Source organism: Talpa europaea (assembly GCF_964194135.1).
Source record: "Talpa europaea genome assembly, chromosome: 14".
In the NCBI taxonomy this organism is placed as follows: Eukaryota; Metazoa; Chordata; class Mammalia; order Eulipotyphla; family Talpidae; genus Talpa; species Talpa europaea.
This window is the reverse complement of record NC_140082.1, coordinates 28,979,913-29,003,092: the sequence shown is the minus strand read 5'-3', so window position 1 is coordinate 29,003,092 and position 23,180 is coordinate 28,979,913. Positions and strand designations below refer to the sequence as shown.

General features: G+C 42.4%; 1 protein-coding gene across 6 annotated transcripts in view; it reads right to left on the bottom strand.

Moving 5' to 3' along the window:
* The window catches only part of FRMD4A (FERM domain containing 4A), a gene marked incomplete at both ends in the record, with an annotated part of 535,058 nt that overhangs the window by 123,018 nt on the left and 388,860 nt on the right, over positions 1-23,180 (bottom strand). For all 6 annotated transcript variants that reach the window (XM_084253889.1, XM_084253888.1, XM_084253890.1 and 3 more), the window contains 2 exons: positions 2,125-2,217; positions 11,914-12,008. In XM_084253889.1, the coding sequence (XP_084110015.1) occupies positions 2,125-2,217; positions 11,914-12,008 (188 nt within the window). The remainder of the gene's footprint in view (positions 1-2,124; positions 2,218-11,913; positions 12,009-23,180) is intronic.

Here is a 23,180-nt window from a genome sequence, read left to right as displayed (position 1 = left end):
TGTTCAGTCTCCACCCCCAGACCTAGCTCTGCAGCTGTCTTTATGTACCCAGCTTGGGAGAGAAGTCGGCTTGGAGGGATTAGGAACCACCTGCACATCCTCAAGACAAACACTTTGATGGGGAAATCTCAGGATACCCCAAGATTTCCACCGAGACTTGGTTCCCCAAACCCACAAATAAATCAGCTCACAACAGATGCTTGGAGAAAATACCCAAGATGCAAATCTTTTTGGTGAATGTTGGTGAAACACACTGGGAAGGAGGGTACAACCTGCTCAGCCCCCTTCAATTCCAGGTTCATGAACAGCTTAAAGTCAGCTTGTCTCCCCTAATGATGTTGCCCTCTCCTGGGGAATTCTTACCCTTTGATTTATAGGGTTACTTTTCTATTTATCTGAGAAAATAGAAACACCATTACAGGGAGTATGACATTGAAATCTTGCCCATAAGTAATGGAAATGGTGAAGATTAGCTCTGATATGTTCGCAGCTGTTAAACAAATCAAAAAGGCATTAAATGCAAGTTTAAATTTACTCTGTCAGCTGAGGGAAAGATACAAACTTCAGCCCGTTAAACAGGCCCTTGAACTCGGATTTTAGGTTAATCTGCTGCTTTCTGTGAGATCAGATTGGTCGCATCTGAAACTGTATTCTGGGGTGTGCTCTGTAGGAAGAGGTGAACTTTATTTTTTTTAAAGATTTATTTATTTATACATACAAGAACTGGGGTACAGGCAGGAGGTGTGGGGGGTGAAAGGATCCACCAGAGACAGAGTGGGGAACAGAACAGGCAGAATGACTGAAATACACTGCTGAGGGGAGCAGCAGGTGAGACAGGAGAAGTCTGCTGTGCCATGTGGGTTGCTCCCTGGCCGACCAGGGATCAAACTCGTGCTCCAGAGGCTGCTATTGCTTCATAGTGTGGTGCTTAACCCCTTGTGCCACCAGGAAGGCCCGGAAGAGGTGAACTTTAAACCTGTTATTTCACTCTTGAATTCCTGCTAATGCATTTGAAAAGAAAGCGTCTATGCTTGGGGGAAGTGGTAGTGTCTAGGAAGACTGGTATAGTCAGACCGAAATGGTTCTATAATTGTGCTGCAAGAAAGGTCTGGACAGAAACAGCCTGGCGGCTCCACAGATCGGGTTCTCCGGAGCTGCTGGATCTGGGGGCTCAGGCGTGTACCCTGCCATCATTTGTACTTTGCCCCTGAACCCATGAGATGAGCCCTCTGGTTTCATACAATCTTCTGCAAACCAAAGGGCTGAATCTGGCTGACCTCTTCAGATTGTTGCAAATGTTGTATTAGATCAGTAAACAAAAAATGCCCATTGTTGCTGGTATTTTATCAAACTATAATATATCCACCCTTGTGGGAAAAATACTGATCTGTGGGTTTCAACTATTCTTATTTGGGATAAAATAGGCAAATCTCAGGAGGTCAATGGCACTTGTGACCAAAGAAAAGGATATATAAACATTTGTTCTGTAGCTTCAAATGGCCACCAAAAGATAACCCAAGGGGGGCACCTCCCTGGTGGCACAAGGGGTTAAGCACAGCACTGTGAAGCTATCCGCAGACACTGCAGCGCAAGTTTTATCCTTAGCCAGGGAGGTGACACACATGGTGCAGCAGACCTCTCCTGTCTGGCCTGCTGTTCCCCTCAGCAGTGTATTTCAGTAGATCTGCCTGTTCTGTTCCCCACTCTGTCTCTGGTGAATCTTCTTACCTTCTCCCGCACCTCTGGCCTGTTCTCCAATTCTTGTATGTATAAATAAATAAGTCTTTAAAAAAAAAAGATAACCGAAGGAATTGTGTTGCTACGAGACATTCAGTTTAATGTGAAATATATACCCATTTCCTACAAAAAGAAAAAGGCTCTGGATGTCACTCCAGACCAGCATCCCAATGCGCGAGAACAGCCATGTTTGTGAACGTGGGGACGAGCCCGACTCATTCACTCCTGCGTCCACATCTGCTGGGAACATAGCTCAACGCCATGCTCTGTCACTGGCAATGAACCAAGACAGAATTTTTTGGTCCCTTTCCTTTAACCACTCTGCTCTCTCAGACTTTTCTGAGAAATGAAAAAAGAAGCAAAAGGGTGGACACCAGGTATACATACCTGACACAAAAGTATAAAACCACCGGGCCCGACTTCTTGGGGAAGTCATGTTCCAATACTCTTCGGTCTAGCTGGAGCCAGTTCAAGTGTCCCCTGAGAAAAGAGGGACAAGTTGGTTAGGGGTTTGGATTTTGCAGATGTTTCTTGCAACAAATGCGTGTATGTATCTCAGAATGTGCTAGATCACAGATGTGGGTTTTTGCTCACCATTAAATTTCTAATATTTGAAGAATCCAAAGGAATTATCTGAGGAATAGAGCCTCATCAGGAAGAGACTTAGTAAGTAGGTGAACTGAGGAGAATGATAATCAGAAAGTCAGGGGTTTGAGACCTGCTCTGCATTTCCTAGAGTACACTAAAATGAAAAAGCACTCTATTCCCTTTCTTGTTCTCTCCACCATACTCTTTGCTGCCTTTTGCCCTGAAGGACTCAAAACACATTTAGAAACATGTTTGCAATCACAACATTTGCTGGAAGCAGGTGGAGTGAAAAGTGAATCATACACAATTTCTTGAAAAATCAAACTTACACCTGCCACATGACCCAGTTTTCTACTCTCAGGTATAGACACAAGAAATATAAAAGCCTATGTCCATGCAAACACTTTTACACATAGATATTTAGAGATGCATTAGTTCTAATAGCCCAAAGCTTGAAAAAACCCAAATGTTTATCAACAGGAGGATGGATAAATTATGATATATTGATAGTTACATAATGGAATACTATGCTGCCGTAAAGACAATGAGCAATGGACATACGCAGCAACGTGGACGGATCTCAAAATAATTATGCAGAGTGAAAGAAGCCATGTATAAATGATTGCATTACATTTAAATAAAATTCTAGAAAGTGCAAACTAATCTACAGTGGCAGAAAACAGACTGGTGGTTGCCTGGGAGGGAGGTAAATGGGGTGGGGGCGATTATAGAGGGGTGTGAGGAAACTTTAGGGAGTGATAGATGTGTTCATTATTTTAATGGTGGTGTCGGTTTCAGGGGTGTAGACATACGTCAAAACTTATAAAGTTGTATGCTTTAATAGTTGCAGTTTATTGAAAGTCCATTTTACCTCATGAAAGCTATTTATGACACAATTTCCCACTACCACACCACATACCAGTCTGGGTGGGAGAACCTCTGGACTCCTAGCACCCTCCTGGGCCACCTCTATTGCTGCTCCTCCCAATCCATGGGGTCTACTCTGTGTGCCCTTTCTTTCCCCAATAGACTTTCTACATCAGGAAGAGAGATCTGCTTCATAAGGTGAAAGTATGTATGTGTTTGATTAACAGGACGGTGTTAAGACAAATGGGAGACCTAATTTTCACGGAGTAATACACTATAATCACTCCTTTCCTGCCTTTGAAAATGTTCCACATCTCCTGGGTCTTCTCTTAGTTTTCAGCCTCCAGCTGCAGCCACAGGCATGCTCTCACCAGGACCTTGCTTGGAGAAACACAAGTGTTTCTCCTAATTGGGACAGTCTCCACCCTCTTTATCTGGATGTCACCATTGTTCAAGACTGAGTTCAAGCCTTATTTTTAGTGAAGCCTTCCTCGGTTGCTTAACTCTGGTGTTTATTTCAAATTCCTCCAGAGCTTCTAGCTTGGGTTATCTAAAAGCCCTTGGCATATTCTCAGACAAATCATTATTTTAAAAAATATGACTTATCTCTCCAACTAAGTTGCAAGTTTTCTTTTTTTTTACTTTTACCTTTTATACTAAGTATGATTTCTTTTGTTTTCTTTTTAAATTCCTTCCACTAAAGTTTTCAGCAATATAAAGGGATCAGGACTTAGCACTGTGCCTGGCAATTATTAACTGCTCAAAAGTATCTGCTCATTGATTGTATGAATAATGGTGACTGAGTGACAACTTGGAGAGGTCAATGCCACGGAAAGAAAAGATTAATGTTATCCACAGCTCCCCTGGAAAGGAGAGGCCCCCTGTGCAAAAATGCAGGGCCACAGGGGAAGCACCAGTGCCAGTCATGAGGCAGAGAGGAAGAAGGAGAAAGCAGAGACCAGTTTTTCCTAGGGTTTCTATGAGAAAGCAAGGCAAGGCAGGGAAACATCTTGGGGTTGGCTAGTTTGAATAATTCCAGCACTTTCAGGCACAGCGAGTTGTCTCTAGTTGTTTGGTACCTGGCCCTGGGTTAAGAGCATGGGGAATATTGGCTTGGTAGGTGACAATTAGTACAGGGGTGGTCATAATATGGCCTCTGGAATACAGGGAAGATGTAAACAACTTTGGCTGTTAGTTTGGCACTGTCCTGAATGGATGCCAAACAAATAAAGAATCTAAGAAAACTCACACTAGCAATAATGGCTGTGTAGATTTAAATTGTGATCTGTGCCTTGAAATAATTCTTGATAAAAGTTCTGGGAGTAATACCATTCACATGATCCTCCAAAGAGAAACAGACTGATAGTGCAAGACAGCAGGTGTTTTTTTCTGATCCAGCACTCAAGGGATAAAGAGGGGCCAGGGATTAGGGCATCCCACCTGTGCCCTCAAGATCTATCAAGGGCCAGGCCTGAGACATCCTTACCCCACCTACTGGCACAACATAACTGACCACACAGAGAGCTAGCAATATGACTTGGGTCTCTGGAGGCCATAATTTGCATGGTGACGAACCTCTAAGCGGAGACATCTGCATGAAGAGACACAGAAGTGGGCATCACCTGAAAACCCATCTGTTGGGGGCTGTTCTGTACCCACTGTTCTTCATTCATGTTAATAGACAGGTGGACTCCTTCTCTAGATCATTTCATTCCCCACATTAAACTTTTTTAAAGAATGAATTCTAGTAATGAATTTATTTAACAAATTCCTTTGCTCCCAGTCATATATTGGTCTAGGATTTATCAAGCAATGAGGCCATTAGAAGGTAAGAAAATGATCACACAGCAGAGAGAATGAGTTGAACAATTAACCTCTGAGATAATTTCCTTTCTCCACTTCCTCTATTTGAACTAAAGCCCAGTTCTGCAAGGCAGACAGGACACACACAGGGTCTGAGCCCTGGGCAGGTGGACTCCATACACCTGGAGTTCCTGGGTCCTCAGATGGAAGGAAATCTCTCCCTCTATCTAATGTGCCTGTAAAAATATCTCCCTGAAGGCTGCTAACAAAGAGAAGTCTGAGGCAACCAGTGACTCATCCCTGATGCCATTTATGTGCCCAATATTTGGGCAAAAGCTAAGAGATGGATGAAAAAGTAAAGTAGAAACCCTGGCTCTGAGGCTACTGCTGTCAGCTGCAGTTGAACTAGTTAAAATATTTTCTTCCCCTTGTATTGGGTTCAAAGTCATGATCCCTACACCCTAAAGGATCAAGGATTTTATTATACCTCTGTAACACAACTCAGTCCCCAAATGAAGTCCCTTTCTCAAACTCCCCCCTCCCCCAAGTTAGTATGGAATGGGGAGCAAAGACGTAAAAGCAGCATTTTCTCTATATGGTTTAACTAAGATATGCCTGCTATATTGGCTTTCATTATACTCATTGATTTTTCATTTGAGAATTCACATCAGTGCGTTTGCCAATAACAGAACCAACAATAAAAAAATTGCCCGAGTAGACACTCAGAGTATTTTTGTTCTTGCTTGACTGATAACTATCTTTAAAACTGGGCAAGATAACACTCATTTGGTTTATGGTGGCAGTAGGTCAAACTGTTGGGTCAGTAATAAATATGCAATTGCTTCCGGGCAACAGAAATTGGATGTATTTATTTAACAGATTGCTTTTAGCTTCTACATATAATACAAATAGATTTTTGGTTCAAGCATTGGCACCTTTAATAGAGATGACCTTAAGGAGAGCCTTGTTTATAGAGAATTACTGGAAGGAGGCGGTATGTGGTATGTCTGTCTGAACTGATAATTTCTTCATCCTCAGGGGAGAATGATACCCTGTGCCTTTTATAGGTTTTTTTTTCTTAGTAGCTTATTTCATATTGAATGAGTTTCCACAGAAAGCCACAAAAGTATAAAATTCTTCTAGATGATGCTGAATGGAAGGGGTGGGTAGGGAGTTCATCAAATGGAAGGTTTAGTAATTTAGCAACCTTAAATTAGAAATGCATGTGCTCAAGGATACTGACTTAGCTAGAAACACTGAAATAGTGGCCTTTAATAATGTCAGTGTATGTGAGTGGAGAGAGAGAGAGAGAGAGAGAGAGAGAGAGAGAGAGAGAGAGAGAGAATTGGGGAGAATAGACAACTAAATCATGGTCTATTTGGTCCAACTGAATTTTGTGCATTTTATGGGGGAATTATTTGCTCTACCATGTTCTCTTAAGGCTGTTTCAAAATTTCTTTTACAGCACCTGCTATACTATCTCTTGTTACTTACCTCCTAAATTAAAAAGTTCAAAATTCACTTATTGCCATATATCTGCTGGTTAACAGTGGAGACTACATAAGCACTTAACAGAACGAATATTTCAGCTTCAAATATGCCCCAAAGATCAATACTGTTGTCAGTTCTGCCATCTGGCACAGACAAGTCTCCTACCCTAACTAAAACATCTTCATATTCTACGAGAATGCACTCTGTTCACATAGTCCCAGGTTGGAGCCACTCTACGTCCCATGCGAAGTGGGATGGAAAAGTCAGGAGGAAATCTGGACCCCTAACACCTGCTCAGATTTTCCCATTGTTTTCTATTTTTCTTAGCTGTACACAGAAAGTTTCTGGTTAGCACATAGAAGGTAGCACTGAGTGGCCACAACACTTGTCAGTCTCGGTGGGTGCAGTGACACCGAGGTGGTCATGAATGCTGAACATCACCAGAAGCAGTTTTACATCCAAGCCACAGAGGCTGGAGGCATCGATTTTCTCCTTAGTCTGGTGATTCGGGGCATTTAATGAATGGAAATCCCAAACCTATTTCTAAATAAATTATTTTCCCAGAATTGATTGTTGTTGCTATTTCTTGTGCAATTGGAAAATTGCTTTTCAACTTTGTTGTTTTTAAATTGCAGATAAGCTTGAGACTGGGAATCAACTAGACCCTTTACGCTGCCCAGGCCAAGACCAGGCACAGTTCTATTTATTCAAGAGCCACAAGCACTCAGGACACTGAAGAGTGGAGGTTTATCCCTGCTGCTCTGGCATTGGGACCACGGCATCCGGGCATTCTGAACCTCATATATCCAGGAAAATCACTCCCAAATAGTCCCAATCAAATGATTCAATTAATTGAGACATACCATGTGATTAAAAGAAATCCTTAATTTTTCTTAAAGTAGAATTCTAGCTTCAGGGTTCCTCTAAAATTTCAGCAACAATTACTTTGTGTGTAAACTTTTGTGGCAGTGAGGAGTAAACTTTTTAACAAATTTCAAAGGGGTGTGTGATTAAATAAGAGGCTAAGGACTACTCATTTTTAAATTACTATGTGAAAATACACTCTAACTGTATCTGTTTTTTAAAATGTGCAATAATAGCTAAACAAGTTTCATATCTTTTCCCCTCAACTTTCTAAATAGTTCTTAAGGTTTTTTTTTTTAAATTAAATACTCATTTACAATATTTGATGAATGTTCTCAAAACTATGACATACAATTCAATTAAAATGCAAGCATTATGATAATCATTACTTCAGCTTGGGGTATGTTTGACTACTTCTGCTAAATAGTCTAAAAGTTTACAGTTTTGGGTTCTAAGTCTTTTGTCAACAACTGAGAACAAATTAAATAAAAAACTTGGGGTTTAAGGGTGTGTGTGTAAGTCCAGACTCATCAACTTATATATATAAGTATGTTCAGTATTTTGTATATCAATTATGCCTCAATAAAGCTGTTAAAAACCCAAATAAAGGAAACAAAAATTATGACTGAGAATAAAGCAGATAACTAAAACTTGTTTCCCCCATAATCTGAAAGAAGAAGATTCCTATTTGTTATTACTTGATAGGTTATTTTTAGGGCCTGGGAACATAATTGCTATTAATTTATATGGAAAAATTTTGTAAGTTACCAGACCCCAAAGAATAGCAAATGAAAGCATACCAAATAGGAATGCTCTACTTTTGGAAAGCAGGGGAAACCTGTGTACAGCCAGAACCGTGGCTCTGAAAACCAAGAACATGGTGTTAATATAGCATAGAAAGCATTTCAAAAATAAAATATTAAAACAAAATCCTTTCCTTCAATGATTGATGCAAATATTTGCTAAATGAAAATCTCAATCACATTATTTGTGCTTATAGAAACAGTAAATCTGAACTTCTCAACTGGTTCTCAAATAGTTAGCTGTCCAGAATCTGTCTAGAAAGCAGAGCATCTTGACATGACCAGTTCCAAATGTTCAAAGTTTGAGTGAACTCAGCTTTTCTTTCTGGAGAGAGGGAAGCAGAGGGTATTTCATTTTCAAACTTGGTTCCATCTTTATTAGAGCACAGTTATTAAAAATGAAGAGGGGCTAGGGCCTCCCTGGTGGCCTAGGAGTTAAAGTCTCAGTGCTATCACTGCTACCGCCTGAGATCCAATCCCTGGCCAGGGAGCAGACCCAAATGGCGCAGTAGACCTCTCCTACCTTGCCTCCTGCTTCCCTCAGCAGTATATTTCAATAGATCTGCCTTTTCTGCTCCCCACTCTGCCACTCCCCAGCACCTGTGGCCTACCCCACCCCCAGTTCTTCTATGCCAAAAAAAAAAAAAATCATAAAAAAATTTTAAAGGGGTTAAATGTAATTAATTCCTGGGACAGATAAAGAAATTTATGGGAAAACTGGTAAAATTTGAATAATGACTATGATTTAGTTAATGGTACAGCACAACGTAAATTTCTTAGTTTGGGTAAGTGCAAAATGGTTTGTAAGATTATTAACATTTAGGGAAACTGGGTGAAGGACATGGGAACTCTCTATACTATTTTTGCAACTCTTTCATAAGTCCAATTATTTCCAAATAAAAAGTTAAAAAAATCAAATTAAAAAAAGAGGTGGAGCTACTTACAATGCTGCAAAATTGCTGAATAGATCTCAATGCATACCATTGGATATAGTCTTGCATCAAGAATTTAGACACTTTTTTAAAGAATACAACTTAGGAAGGAGCTGAGTGAACTTCCAATTTTCCCTCCTAAATTCTGCTTTATGTGTCTTTTCTCCAGGCTCATCCAGAGCCTATAACAGCATTTACAATTGAGAGACTCATTGGTGACCTATGGCCGAAGAGACATACATTCTTCTGTTGGAAGTAATGCTGTCAGTAATATCTATCTTATGCTTGAACAACATTTTATAGTTCATGGCACTTTCTAAGTGTTGGTCTTGTATGATTTGCATCAGGAAATAGGCAAATACATGTGCAGCCGCACGGACTATAATAAAGGATGAAACTTGTGCATTTTATGATAAAATGTAGTACCTGTATCAATCTCCCCCGCCCTCTCTCACGCACACACCACACATCATGATACACATACACAATCTGAAACCAAGGTTATGCAAAAAATTGTGTTAGTGTCCAGCGGTGCAGAGATAGAGAGCTAGGGGGACATCTGGTCACCAGCCTATTCTGAGTCTCAGCCCTGTATTTTGGGTGCCAGCATTCATTCTTCCCTTTCTACCAGGAAAAGGAGAAGCATTCAGATTACCATAAAGGCCACCAGTGAACACCTGTTGAGGCAGGTGTTGCCAGGCCATGGCTGACTATGCCCTGAGTCATAGCTGACTCGTCTCCTCTGTCTGTCTTCTGGTCCTGGTCCTTGGGAGGTCCTGGTTCCTGATTTCCTCTGGACCCCTGACTCCTCATTTCCCCCATGAGTCAGGCCCACCTGCCAGTTAGTTCTTTTTCAGGAACCTTCTGCAGCTGTGTCTCTTTTCCAGGCTTTGTAACTGGCTGCCCGCCACTCAGCCACCCTGACTCTGGATGACACCAGCAATGGCTCATATCCCCTTTATTCACAGCCACAGAGCCCCTCATGCTGCCAATTTCACCACTGAAGGAGGTATGAATGCCTTCAACCTGGACATGCACTCACTCCTGGCTGGCCCTGGAACAGGCAAGCCGAGACTGGAGTTGCAGGGATCTATGGATGGCCTAGTGACATGCAGTGTGCCCTCCCACTCACTTTCAGTGACGTGGTTTCCCTGTGCTCATCTCTCCAGGGAGAAGAGAGACTACCTTTCAATTGAGTCCTCTGGCCAGTGCCCTTGGGGTAGTGATTTGAAACAATCAGCAGGCATATTTCTTCCTCTTTGGCGCAGGACAACATACTCATTTGTTGATTCGTGTTTATTCAAAAGGGAAGTCTAATTGGGACTCACCGAGAGTTCACAGGCTCTTGTAGAAGAGTAAACGTACTTGGGAAATGTGAACAATGGGGATATGATTAATTGAAACTTCTGGTTTCCTTCTAATTAGTGGAAAATGTCTGGGCAGCAAATTTAGGGGGTGTGCAATGATTCTCAGGAGAAAGGGCAGAAAACATCTGCATTTGTAAAAGTAGTTGTTCACGATGTTTATGTGTTTTAAAGCATTTCTTACTACTATGCTGGCTCCTTTCTGCCACACCCTGCAGGCAACAGTCCAGCATCCTGGGCTCCACCTGCAGGCTCAGGACCCTTGTGTGTGGGGAAGGAAGGGATAGGAGGGGGCGCCCACTCCTCCTTCCTTCTGGCTCAGACCCTGCAGGCTCCAAGGCCACTGGCCCACCCTGTTCCTCCTGCTTTTATGAGGAAAATGTTACTTCTCCCACTGCCAGCAACCTCATCACACAGCCACCTGGAATGTCACTACCTTAACTATGGAACTATGTTCCAGTTTGCCCAAGACAGTTGCAATTTATCCCTCCTTTTACTCACACTGGCCTGATTGGCATGACAAAACCCTGTCACCCTGCCCACCTGAACTTCCCTGAGGCTAAGAGAATTCACATGGGGATGCATCTGATCACCTCTCCCGCTCACAATGTGGGCGCCTCCTGTCCTTGTTCTGAGCTTGCTGCAAGCACATCAGTGGGGCATGGCCTCCCCTGTACTTTTCTGTCCAGCCACTAGTTGATATACGAGTATTGTAGGAATCACCTACGGTTCCAAGGATATAGAGGGGAGAGAGAGACTGTGTGCATGCACGTGCATTCAGTGTATGTGTACACAGAGATCAGGAAATTGTGAAATATTTGTTTAGAATAGCTATTTTGTATCTAAGAATCTGGCACATTTTCACTCTACTCTTTTGGGAACAACATATTAAGGAGATTGAAATTCTAGTAAAGATATTCTGACTTGTATTGCAAACATCACTCTGTAGACACGCAGGAAGATCGTGCCAGCAAGTGCACTTTTCCTCAGATGAGTGACCTGAATTTTCTGTTTCTGTATTCTATTTCAGCTTAGGCAGAAAAAGTGCATGAATTATTTTCATTTTGAATTCATCATCAAATTCACTTCCTGTTATTGTTATTCTAACACCGGAGAGAAAAGTTTGATTTCCAGAAGTTTTCATTTAACTCTAAGAAAAAACAAACCCATACAAATCTATCTAAAAAAATTTTTTTTTCATTCTCAACACGAACCTGCTTGATTACAGGAACTAGTTTAGCTAATAATTTCATAATATTAGCATCACCCTAATTATATGCTTTGGTTGTTCCAGGTCCAGGCCTGATCACAAGGCCTTTGAAATCCAAAGATGAACTTGGACTGACCCCACAGCACAGGACCCACGTGGCCTGCGGCTGGTTTTCCTGTTGACAGGTTGGAACAGTGCAAGTTCAGGTTCTGCACTTTCCCTGCAGGTTCTGAGGGCTCAGGGGCAGCACTTACGTCTCATCTGTGAAGGCTATTCCAAAGTATTCCTTTTCCTTCAGATTGAAGTGAGAGGCCACGAGATCAAGAAGCTCTTTAGCCAAAAGCTTGGGCTGGAGGGAAAATAAAATGGAAAGAGGGTAAGTGCTTTTGTAAAACAGGTAATCACACAATTTTTAAAATGCAGTACATCAAGACTCAGGTGCATCAATGCAAACGAGTTTTATAAAACCTAAAGGAGTAGACAAGGAAGACGCCAATGAGCAAACAGCCGAGCACAGGCCACCAGCAGCTCGTGATGCTGTGCCGGGCTTCCTGGAGCTTGCTCTGTTCATACTCCATCTCTGGCAGGGCTGTCAAGCCTTGTGGCTCTCCTTCTTCACAAGGATGAACATTTTATGCTGAATTGACAGGAGGAGGCTGTATTTAATATATGTAAATATATTTTAATGTACACTTACATAGTATTTGCTGTGTGCCAGGCCCTGTTGTAAACACTCTACAAGCCCCTACATCTTTCATCTTCACCACCTCCCTGTGATGTGGTCCCATTATTAATGCCACTGACTTGAGAAACTGGGCACTTGGATTAAGCAAGTGTTGTGGCTGGGATCTGAATCCTGTCTTTAGAGATTCTACAGGCTCCCATAATGTAAAATCCAAAAACTAAAGGCATCCTCCTGCAAGAAATGTTTAAACTAAGGTCAAAAATGCTTAGCAATAAAATTTAAGAATAAATGGAAAACTCACCCTTCATTTGTCTTTCTAAAGGAGAAGAACAGTCTTTATTTAAGAATGTTTTTATCATAATTATTTCTTAAATATCTCTGCTAATCTAATGGATTGGCCCAGGGCTTTGGGCATGAAATCATTGCATTTGTCTATACTGGTGACTCTTTTTTTTTTTTTTTTAATAAATTTTATTTTTATATTCCCCATACAATTGCAACCCCCTTATTTTGATCCCAATCCCTCCCCTCCCCACCCCCCACCCCCCACCCCCCATAGAGTATCTCTGCTTCATAGTTTTTTGTTGATTTTGATTTTCACTTTCTTATAGTTATTCATTTTCCTGGTCCCTTATTTAAGTTTTCTAGATTCCTGCTATGAGTGAGACCATCTGGTATTTTTCTTTTTCTTTTTGGCTTATTTCGCTGAGCATGATCCCTTCTAGCGCCATCCATGTTGCTACAAATTGCATGTGCTTATCTTTTTTGAATGCTGAGTAATATTCCATGGTGTATATGTACCACATCTTCTTGATCCAGTCATCTATTTTTGGGCATTTGGGTTGTTCCAAAGCTTAGCTATTGTAAACAGTGCTGCTATAAACATAGGGGTACAGGTGCTCTTTGGAATTGATGTTTCTGTGACCTTTGGGTAAATACCTAGGAGTGTAATTGCTGGATCATATGGAAGCTCTATGTTTAGTAGGTCAAGAAATCTCCACACAGCTCTCCATAGTGGTTGGACCAGTTTGCACTCCCACCAACAGTGCAGGAGAGTTCCTTTTTCTCCACATCCTTACCAACATTTATTGTTGCTAGTTTTTTAAATATGTGCCATTCTCACTGGTGTAAGATGGTATCTCATGTATACTGGTGACTCTTAATTCACCTGGGCCTATATTGAAAACAACACAGATGGCCAGGCTCTGAGGTGGGGGAGGAGGGAAAGCTACCTGATGGAGATATGGAGCTAAAAGAGAAGAGTCATGTCTATATTGGCTCCTGGTAATGCACACACAAACACACTGCCTTTAGGACACACGTGATGGACTTCTCCAAGTGCAGAGCAAAAACAAAGATTCCAGAAAAGAAAATGTGTGTGTCTATGTATATATATGTGTTGCATTTATGCACATTAATATATATCTCCTGGTATACTTCCTACTCTGGTGGTTATCTCTGTTGAATTTCTCTGTTAGAGAGCTAATAAGACATGTAAAGCAAGAATTATAAGACAGTTTGGTTTCTTATTTTACTTTCTGGGTGCTGCCATGGACAGTATTGCATCCTCCCCCTCCCAAATTCATATGCTTAAGACCTAACTCCCCAATACAATGGTATTTGGAGCTGGGGCCTTTGGGAGATAATTAAGATTAGTGAGGTCATAAGGGTGGGTTCTCATGATGGGATTTGTGTCCTTACAAGAAGAGGCAGCAAAGAGAATGTGCGCTCACTTGCTCGCTTGCTCACTTGCGCTCTCTCTCTCTCTCTCTCTCTGAGAAAGCAAATTTCTGTGGTTTAAGTCATCCAGTCTGTGGTATTTTTTTGATGGCAGCCCAAACAGACTAAGACAAGCCCACTTCCTTTAATTCAACAAATGTTTACTGAGTAACTAATAATAGGCCACTGGCCTCTCTGCAGGAGATACAAAAATGACCACCATAGGCACCTGTCAATAGGATGTTAGAGTTTTATCAGGGGCACAGAGCAGGAGCTAGTGTTTGTTTAGAAAGCCAAAGCCAAAAAAGTCAAAGCAGATGGTTTCCCTCTGCTGTCTCACTCCTGGGCTCACAGAGTGGCAGCTTTGGGACCTGAGTAACTATCAATTTACCATGAAAACAGCTGGAAATGACAGGAGTAGGTGTGAAGCTAGGGCAGAACTTTCTCCCTTTGGAAGATAAAAGTCAACAGGAGAATCCATCTTGACAAATGAATACCATCTAATATTTTATACTTCTTTCACAGTAAAATTTGTAAAAATGAAGCAATCTTTGTAACCAACAGGGAACTCAAGATTTTGCATAAGAATTTCCTTCATAAATAGTAGATATCTACCTCTGGGGAATGCCATGGAGTAAATGTGGCACATCTCAGGATGTCACAACAGATTACAAAGTAGAATCCATGATGAGATGGAGCTTCAAACTGTGTTTGCTATGGGTTGCTACAGGCTGTGTTGCCAGCAATACCTCTATCCCTAAAAGGTACATGATTGCCCAGGTACAAAGCTTTTAATGTAGAGGTTGTGACTGAATACAGGTAGTATGGCTGAATTTTAAATTACAATATGCCATAATTTATCTGTCCAAATGATTGCTATCTCTTTTAGAGTATTTATAGCATTTCTATGATGCCTGCCAGTTCTTAAAACATGTTTGATAATCTTTTGGGTTTGCTTTTGAAGCCTGTGTCACACTGGTTAAAGCTTCCTCACTCATGATAAATTTTCTTGCACTCAGAATGCAGTTGATTTTTTTCAAGTGGCATAAGTGACTTGAAATCAAGTCTAATGAGTGGGGACAGTGGGTGAAGAGGAGGGGAGGGAGCAACCTGGGTCAAGCTGGTTTTGTAAAAGGAGGTGTGACAATAAAATAATCATTATTGTAGGTTCTTAAGGATTATGGTAAAGTTTCCAGCACAAACTTAGAATGACAGAAATAAGATTTTCTTCTCTTTGAGTTAAACTTAAAACCAACATCTCAGTGGGACTGACCAGAGATACATAAATTTACCCAAGAAGAGAAAGCAGTACTCTGATAAACTGATTGAGTTTATCACAAGATTAAATATAGTGATTGTTCCATAGACTAGGCAGAGGTGAATGGATGGTGGTGTGTTGACAGATGGTTGAAGAAGCAATTTGAGAAAGAGAAACAAACTGAAGAAGCGAATGTGGTCCTAGCTAATAGGTCTTTTAGATCTTGAATATTTGGGCTGCAGTACTAAGGCCTTTTGGCAGAAATGAAGGCATAGGAGAGGGTTTTATTACTCTCTGGAAACCAGGATAGTGATATTACAGATTTGTACATCAGCTGATATATAGTTGATAATATGAAACACTCAAATTACCAATAGAACTCTCTTCTAATTCCATGTCTTTCACAGGACTTACAGAGCCATTGCTGAGTCCCAGTATAGTACTGAACATGTGGACTGCATTACTGTCTAAAGCAAGCGATTATCCTTCCTTTACCAATGAAGATTCTGAGACTTGGAGGTGCAGGGCAGGCTGTCCTCAGTCTCACTGCAAAGCCAGTCTTCCAAGCAAAGTCAGGCCGGCCCCCAGGACCATGTGTGTAACCCTTCTGTTGTCCTCTCTCCGCTGATTTTACTTTCTGGGTGAGAGAAATGCCAAAGATCAAGCACCCTGAGGGCCCTGCCTGGGATAGGGTTTTATTGCTCTCTTGAAACTGATATTACTGATTTATATATCAGTACTTTGAATTTGGGTAATGTCAGTCTTCCCCTAAGGATGAAAAATCAGGTTTCCAAGCCTATAGAGCTAAAAAAGTGAATGTTCTCACCGAAGAATCACCAGAGTGATGGATACCACCCCAAGTGCCTCTTGGGCACTGACTTTTGGCCTCTCCATGGTGACATACCCCTATGACTTAGCCTGTAGCCATAACCCTTTTTGATATTGGAATTTCTACAATAAGAAAATGAATGTTCTTGGTGACTCATAAACTGAAGGCAAATAAAAGGCTCTGAGCAACCACAGAATCATTGGAATAAATTTCATTATCTCTGTTTCAATGAGTGTACCTAATTGAATGCATATCTTTGGTTAAAAAATAAAAAAGGTTACTCCCATTACTTTATACAACAGTGATTATAGATCATATGTGCCACTCTCAATGAAGAACATTTATGACCCACAATTTACAAACGGTGAAATAAAGGCATTGAAGGGGGAGATAATAGGTCTCCCAAGACATTGAGATCACAACTCCAGAATCTTAAGACCCTTTAAAAACCACACTCTTCTACTGCCATGGTTCTGGCAACACCCGAGCTGGTGGCCTCTCCATTAGAGATCTAGACCTCATTGTAAAACCACTCCAACATTTGGGGTTGTCTGTCATCACAGCATAACCTAGCTAACTCTGATTGATCCAAGCACTGAATTTTTATTTTTCTGTATGGTTGGTTTATAACCATTAAGGTCTCAACTCCATGATTTCCTGATCTTACAAATGAAGACAATATCCCACCTTGACGCAATGGTGATTAATGAACTACATTGTTCTGAACATTTCTTAAACTCATTTGGAGAAAGTTGCTCAGTAAGCACAAAGCTTTATGCTATTATGTACTTTGAGCGGATGTTTACAAAATCCTGCTGATTATAATTTGCCAATTACTTGTGTTGTAAACATTTGTGGGGTTTGCAGGGATCAGGCTGGGAGTGAGGCCAGAAAGGCAGCCTGTAGCCCAATCAAGTTCTAGAGGACGAACCAGGCAGAGGCCTCAATACCAGTGCAAGCTAGGCAAGTCCTAAACATCCGGGGTTAGAAATAGCTTGTTTTGGGTCATTGGTGCCATCCTGGCCCCACAGAACTGACTTCCTTTCAGTCTGTAACGAACTCCGTGCACTCAATAGCTTGTCTCTTTTCATTTTCTTTTTGTATTTCAGTCTCCTTTTCACTTGTCCTTTTAAACTTTTATTCTTCCTTATAGCTGACAAATATAATCTCTTCATAAGCACCCCAATCAAGATGCACTGGTTGGCAGTGTGTCCCACAGTGCTAATAGGATGACTTTTTCAGCATTAACTTAACTTGGAAATCTGGCCTTCAGTCACATTCTCTAGGAAGAAGGCAGTGTCTCTTAGTCATTGGGTGGTCTGACTCTATCCCCCATATCTGAGTTCCCAGGACTTCTGGAATATTCCAGTGGAATATTGAGCACATATTCACCTAAAGACAAGGCCACAAGAGCTAGCTGACTAAAATAAGAAAGGCAACAATAAGGGTAATGTGTATTCAAGGTGAAGAGAAGAAGGAAGGAGCTGAGAGTTTGTTTAAAGAAATAATAACTGTGGGGGCCTCCCTGGTGGCGCAAGGAGTGGAGATGCAGCCTATGAGGCTGTCCGCAGCCACTGCAGCATGAGTTTGATCCCCTGCTGGTCAGGGAGCTACCCACATGGTGCAGCAGACCTCTCCTGTCTCACCCGCTGCTCCCCTCACCAGTGTACTTCAGTCAGTCTGTCTATTCTGTTCCCCACTCTGTCTCTGGTGAATCCTCTCATCCCCCACACCTCTGGGCTGTGCCCCAGTTCTTGTATGCATGGATGGATGACTCTTTAAGGGAAAAAAAAAGAAAAAAAAAAGAAATAGTAACTCTAAACTTCCCAAGCTGTGGTAAGGGGTATGTCTATGAAGCTAATGGAATACCTGGTGTTCAAAACACAGAGACCTACACCAAAACACCTATTAGTGAAACTATCAAAAGTCCTTGACAATGAAAGAACATTAAAGATGGCTAGGGAAAAGAAGCAGTAACATGCAAAGACACTTCCATCAAGCTATCATCAGATTTATCAGCAGAAATTCTACAGGCCAGCAGAGAGTGGAATGACATATTTTAAATACACAAAAATAAAAGCTGGGCCTCCCCAGATCTTATATGCATAAATAAATAAATCTTTGAAAAAAAAAAAGCTGCCAGACAGTACTACTCTATTCTGCAAAGCGATCTTTTAATACGAGGGAGAAATTTTTCCCAAACATAAGCTGAAGGAATTGAACATCATTATATCTCCCTATAACAAATGCTGAAAGCAGTTCTTTTATATAAATAAATAAATAAATAAAACCAAACCAGCACTTGTTGGCTATTTGAGATGTGAGTAAATGGAGATTCAGTTCAAAGCCCTAATGTGTACTTGCTTCCTCTCTTTACAGCACCTTTGACATTCTGGGAAGAGAAGCCTCATATGGAATTTAGGTGGAGAAGCCTGTGTCTCCAAGCTTACCTTAGCTTGGTCAAGGGCAATGTGGGCTTCAACTCAGGGAATTCTTCCCCAGGCCCTTTCTTTCATTCACTCTTCCCTTAGGAAGCTCACAGATTCTAAATCAAGGGAATGGCTACTTTGGAATGAGTTGTATTACAAAATAAAAACATCACATCCCATTTGTGCTTTGGGAGAAACCACAGCCTGTAGGTTGACCTCTCACTTTTTCCTGTTCCCCAAGGCTTCTCACTGAAGCCACACAATAACCACCGGGCTGCTGGGGTGAGCTTTGTACCCGTGGACCATGCCCACCCAGATGATGACCCACAGAACAGTCACTCCAGGCCCTGGAGGGGTGGCCACAGCTGTGCAAATGAGTGTCCAGGCTAAGAGGGGAGACGGCTTGGTGGGTCTGCCCTTTCTTTCCAATTTCTCTGAAAACCTAAAGGGAGGGAGGAAGTGAAGAGGTGCAGCTCTGAATAAACCATGCAGGAGCAGGCTGCCGTCTTTGAAGCAGCTGGGAGCTTGTCTCCTGCCTCCCCCTCCCCCTGGGGCTCTGTAGTAAGCCGCAGAGAGCTCATTGGCTGCTCATTATTCCCAAGGAGGGGGCTGCGATGAGGTCATTCTGCACACAGACAGTCTGGTGTGCCCCCTCCCCAACACTCTCTCGATGCTTGGCTGATTAGCCAAGGAGGCTGACTTCCTTCCTGCCCTTACCGAGCTTGCCCCTGGGTCTGCAAATGGCACGGCAATGGGAAACTGCTTCCTTAATGCACACTGATATGAGCCACAAAGCTGTCCCCCTGCCCCCAGCTCTCCTGGCTGTCAAGCATAGGATAGTAGGGGAGTCCTAAAGCAAAGTGGGAGAACCCTGCAGTGCAGCAAGTGGATGCACCAGAGAGCATTTCTTGGAGGCAGCCTGAACCCATTAGAGAACTTGAGACAAATTCCTTACCTCCTGCTTGAGAGTGACCCACAGTAGAACCTCACAATAAAGCCAATACTACATTTACTGGAAAAATCAATTGACCAGTACTAACTGCTTCCATCTGCTGGGGGTGGGCCCTGTCAAATGCACACAGCTAATAATCGGCAGGGCTTAACCACCCCACCCCACCCCTGCCCAACCGTAAGGTGGGTGTAGGTCAGTTAGGAACTCTGGATTTTATAAAGAACCAAAGAGCCAATCCAGTTAAATTACAGGGGAGAAAACTAAGACTCAGAGGGGTGGAGGAAACTACCAAGGCTAGGGGATATGATCTTAGTTGCCAGTATAGCTGGGCAAGTGTCTACTGCAGCTGTGAGCCCTTCTGTTTTTTACTTAAGTGGGGACAGAGCAGGATGTGCCAGAAAAGGCTGCAAAGCTCAAAGCAGGAAGGAAAGAAAGCCAAATAACATAAATGAGAAGGGGGTCACTGACACACTAAGAGCCAGGTTCCCTCCGAGTTTCCTACCCCATCCCCCAGAATCATCATCCATTGCAGGTCCAGTCGGATACTTCACTTACATCATCTCACTGAATCCTCAGAGCAACCTGCAGTGTTTTACGACAGTGGGGTTTAGATCCAGTCATGTTCCCCAAGTGACAACCTGCAAGGGCACAGGGCATAGTAGGGGCCCGAATGTGGGTCTGATGCCAAAGCTTTGGTTTTAAATGTTGGATTCAGATCCAGCAGGTAACAAATAGCCCAGCTGGAAGGGGGTAGGGGAGCCGAAGGTGCTTTTTCTAAATGCCACAGAATAATTTTGTCAGACAAAAGTACCTAAGGTGGGAAAAGGGATTCAGGTTTTATTAGTATCTGTAGCCCTGAGCCTAACACAGAGCCTAATACACAGTAGATGCCTAATAAAGGGTTCTGTTGGCAGAATGGGACAGATGTCAGGGCCACATATTTCACTGTTATGAGAGTCTAGCAAGGAAGAAGATCACTGGAGGGGACGAAGCCTTCTCATGCCGTCCAGGCTTGCATGAAGCTCAGAACTGCTGGGCAGAAACTGCGCTACTGATAGATGTTGCAGAGGTGGGTGGGTCTCCGGGTTTCTCTCTTATCACATACCTCCAGGCACCCATGATGGAGGCTGTGACACATACTTCAGCAATGTTACTAGTATACCCAAGAAAGGATGTGTCGTGTCTTCCCACCACAACTTCTCCTGGCCAACAAATGTGGTTGCAGTTTGCTCTTTGAAGAACTACCACTACCACCTCTCCATTTCTCTCTTCTAGCAGACTCTCCAGCCTAACCCAGGACCAGAAACTCCCAGAGAACAGCCTCTTTAGTTGTCCATCTACTCCTTCCCCCACCTTTGTGCTTTTCCTATATACTATTCTTTATACTACATTCTACTTTATTCCCTTGATCTCTCTTCCTCTCAATTCCACAGTTTCTTTCACATTTTTGCTGAGGAATAGCCTGGTCTCATTATTGGGAAAAGCTGGAGTTGGTATCAGCCGGGGAAACCCGTCCTTCTCATCTATGCCTTTGAATGACGGCCAATAGGAAGGCTTTGGCAGGCGTACATAATTATTGGTCTTCCTGAAACACAAACTGCTTTTGCTAGTCTGCTGGGGAGTCTGCATTATTCAGGATCCGCCCCCTTGGGACCCTTGGGCAGCCGGCAGGTGTTCATTAGGGAGCTCCTGCTGATTAACATAGCAACCCCCAGACTCCAGCCAGCTCAGGGCAATGTCACAAGGACTGCACATGCACGGTGGTTCCTCTCCGCATTAACGGAATGGTAACTGTTTCAGTGAGGCGAAAACACAGACAGGCACTAAGTCCTCAATTTGCCTCTCCCGGCTAAGACTGTCAAGTCTGCAGCCCCAATTTTGAGATATTTCTAGCAAATACGGGAATGCTAAGGTTCTTGGGATTCATCTTCTACAGTCTTGCCTACCACTTCCTTTTTTTTCTTTAAAAAGAAACCTGCTGTGCAAGCTCTGTTATAAACCCGTCTTGTACTACAGTGAATTACTATTTTGGATGTAAATTGCTCCTACATTCACTGGGGAGTGACGTGAGTTCTCCAAACTGGGAGAATGGTTTCTTTTCCAGTCAGCCAAATGGCACCAGGAATGCTTGAAACTTGAGGTCTTCTGACATAGCACACTGACTTATTCCCCTTGCTTGGTGCTCAGGAAATAATGCAGAAGGGTATTGTCCAAGAGCACAAGAAATTGGATTTGGCTTTGAAATAGGATTTGAGGGTACATATGGAGACCACAAAGCCTTAGGCAAAGTTCAATCATTCCAATTGTCAATTTTGTACTCAGCAGTAGTGAGGGGCTCTTGGGAGCTTCATTAGTAAAGGCATATGACAACTGGACAGGGAGAAAGAGTAAAGGTGGAGCTATTTTCTGAGACAGGCAGGTTGGTTACTCCCTTTCCAATGTAATACGCTGAAGAGTGGCACCTGCTGTCCTTTGCCAGGGCATGGCTGGTGTGACATAATAGACGCAAGAATCTGACTTGCTGGAAAGAGAAAGCTACCTCTAGTATGATGATGGTGAGAGCAGGCATGATGAGAGGGAGCTATACGTATATATTGCTGTGATTGATCTTAAAATGTAAGAGCTCCTTTCATGAAACCTAGGCAGTGCATTAGTAGTCAGGTCCACGGGACTTACAAACCCAATTCTATCCTATGTGTAAACTGCTTAGCATTAACTTTCACTTTGAAATGTTGGGACAATAGTACCTACTTCACGGGTTGTTGTGAGGATTCAATAAATGATCCTTTATAAATTACCTGGTGCATTAAAGGTACTCAATAAAAGTAGGTTTCTGATTCTCCTTCAGTCAGTAACTGAATCCCCATAAAAATTACTTATCCCCTCATCACTTTGACAAGGACCGACTCTGATCACAATCTAAATCTTCCTTTGAGCGAACTGTCATATTCTTTATCTCAGGAGCCATGAATAAATCATCACCACGCAGCAAGGAGAAGAGAAAGCAGACGACTTCCCCTGGAATTAAACTTAGTTGGGTAGACTTGCTCTAAATAGCACATATCCTCAGCTCCCAGAGCTGGCTCAGTAATATCCACCTCCACTCGCTTGAGTAATTTACCTCACATTGGTCCCCGTCTCCTGCTTCTTTAGAGTTAAAATGACATTTATTGGCTAGAAGGGAAAGAAGTCTCTCTCCTGTGCCAGTGATATAACCAGAGACAGGGCATGGCTTACCAGTGTTTGTCAGCATTTTAATTTGGAAGTTCCCCAAGTCTCCTCCCTGTGGACCCTCTCCCCTTGCTCTTGCAAATTGTTGGCAGGTACATGCTGGAGCGATACATTTCCCTCTGTCGATGATGTCATTTTCAACATAATTAAAAAGGTACTCTCGCTGGGGCAGAAGAGTAATGGAAAAATGCACAGGTATTGGTTTCCCGGGAGGTTGAAGAGAGGAAGATCAACATTTTGCTGAAAAATGTTTGTTCCTGAAGAGCAGTTCCATTAAAGTCAGACAAGAACAGATGCAAAAGATGCCACAGCCCCTCCCTCCCCTGTGCTGTGCTAATTAAGTGTGCGAGGACAGATGATGTGCCGCAGGGGCCAGAGCAAAACCGTGGCTTATGACAGGCTTATTCTTGAATCAAAA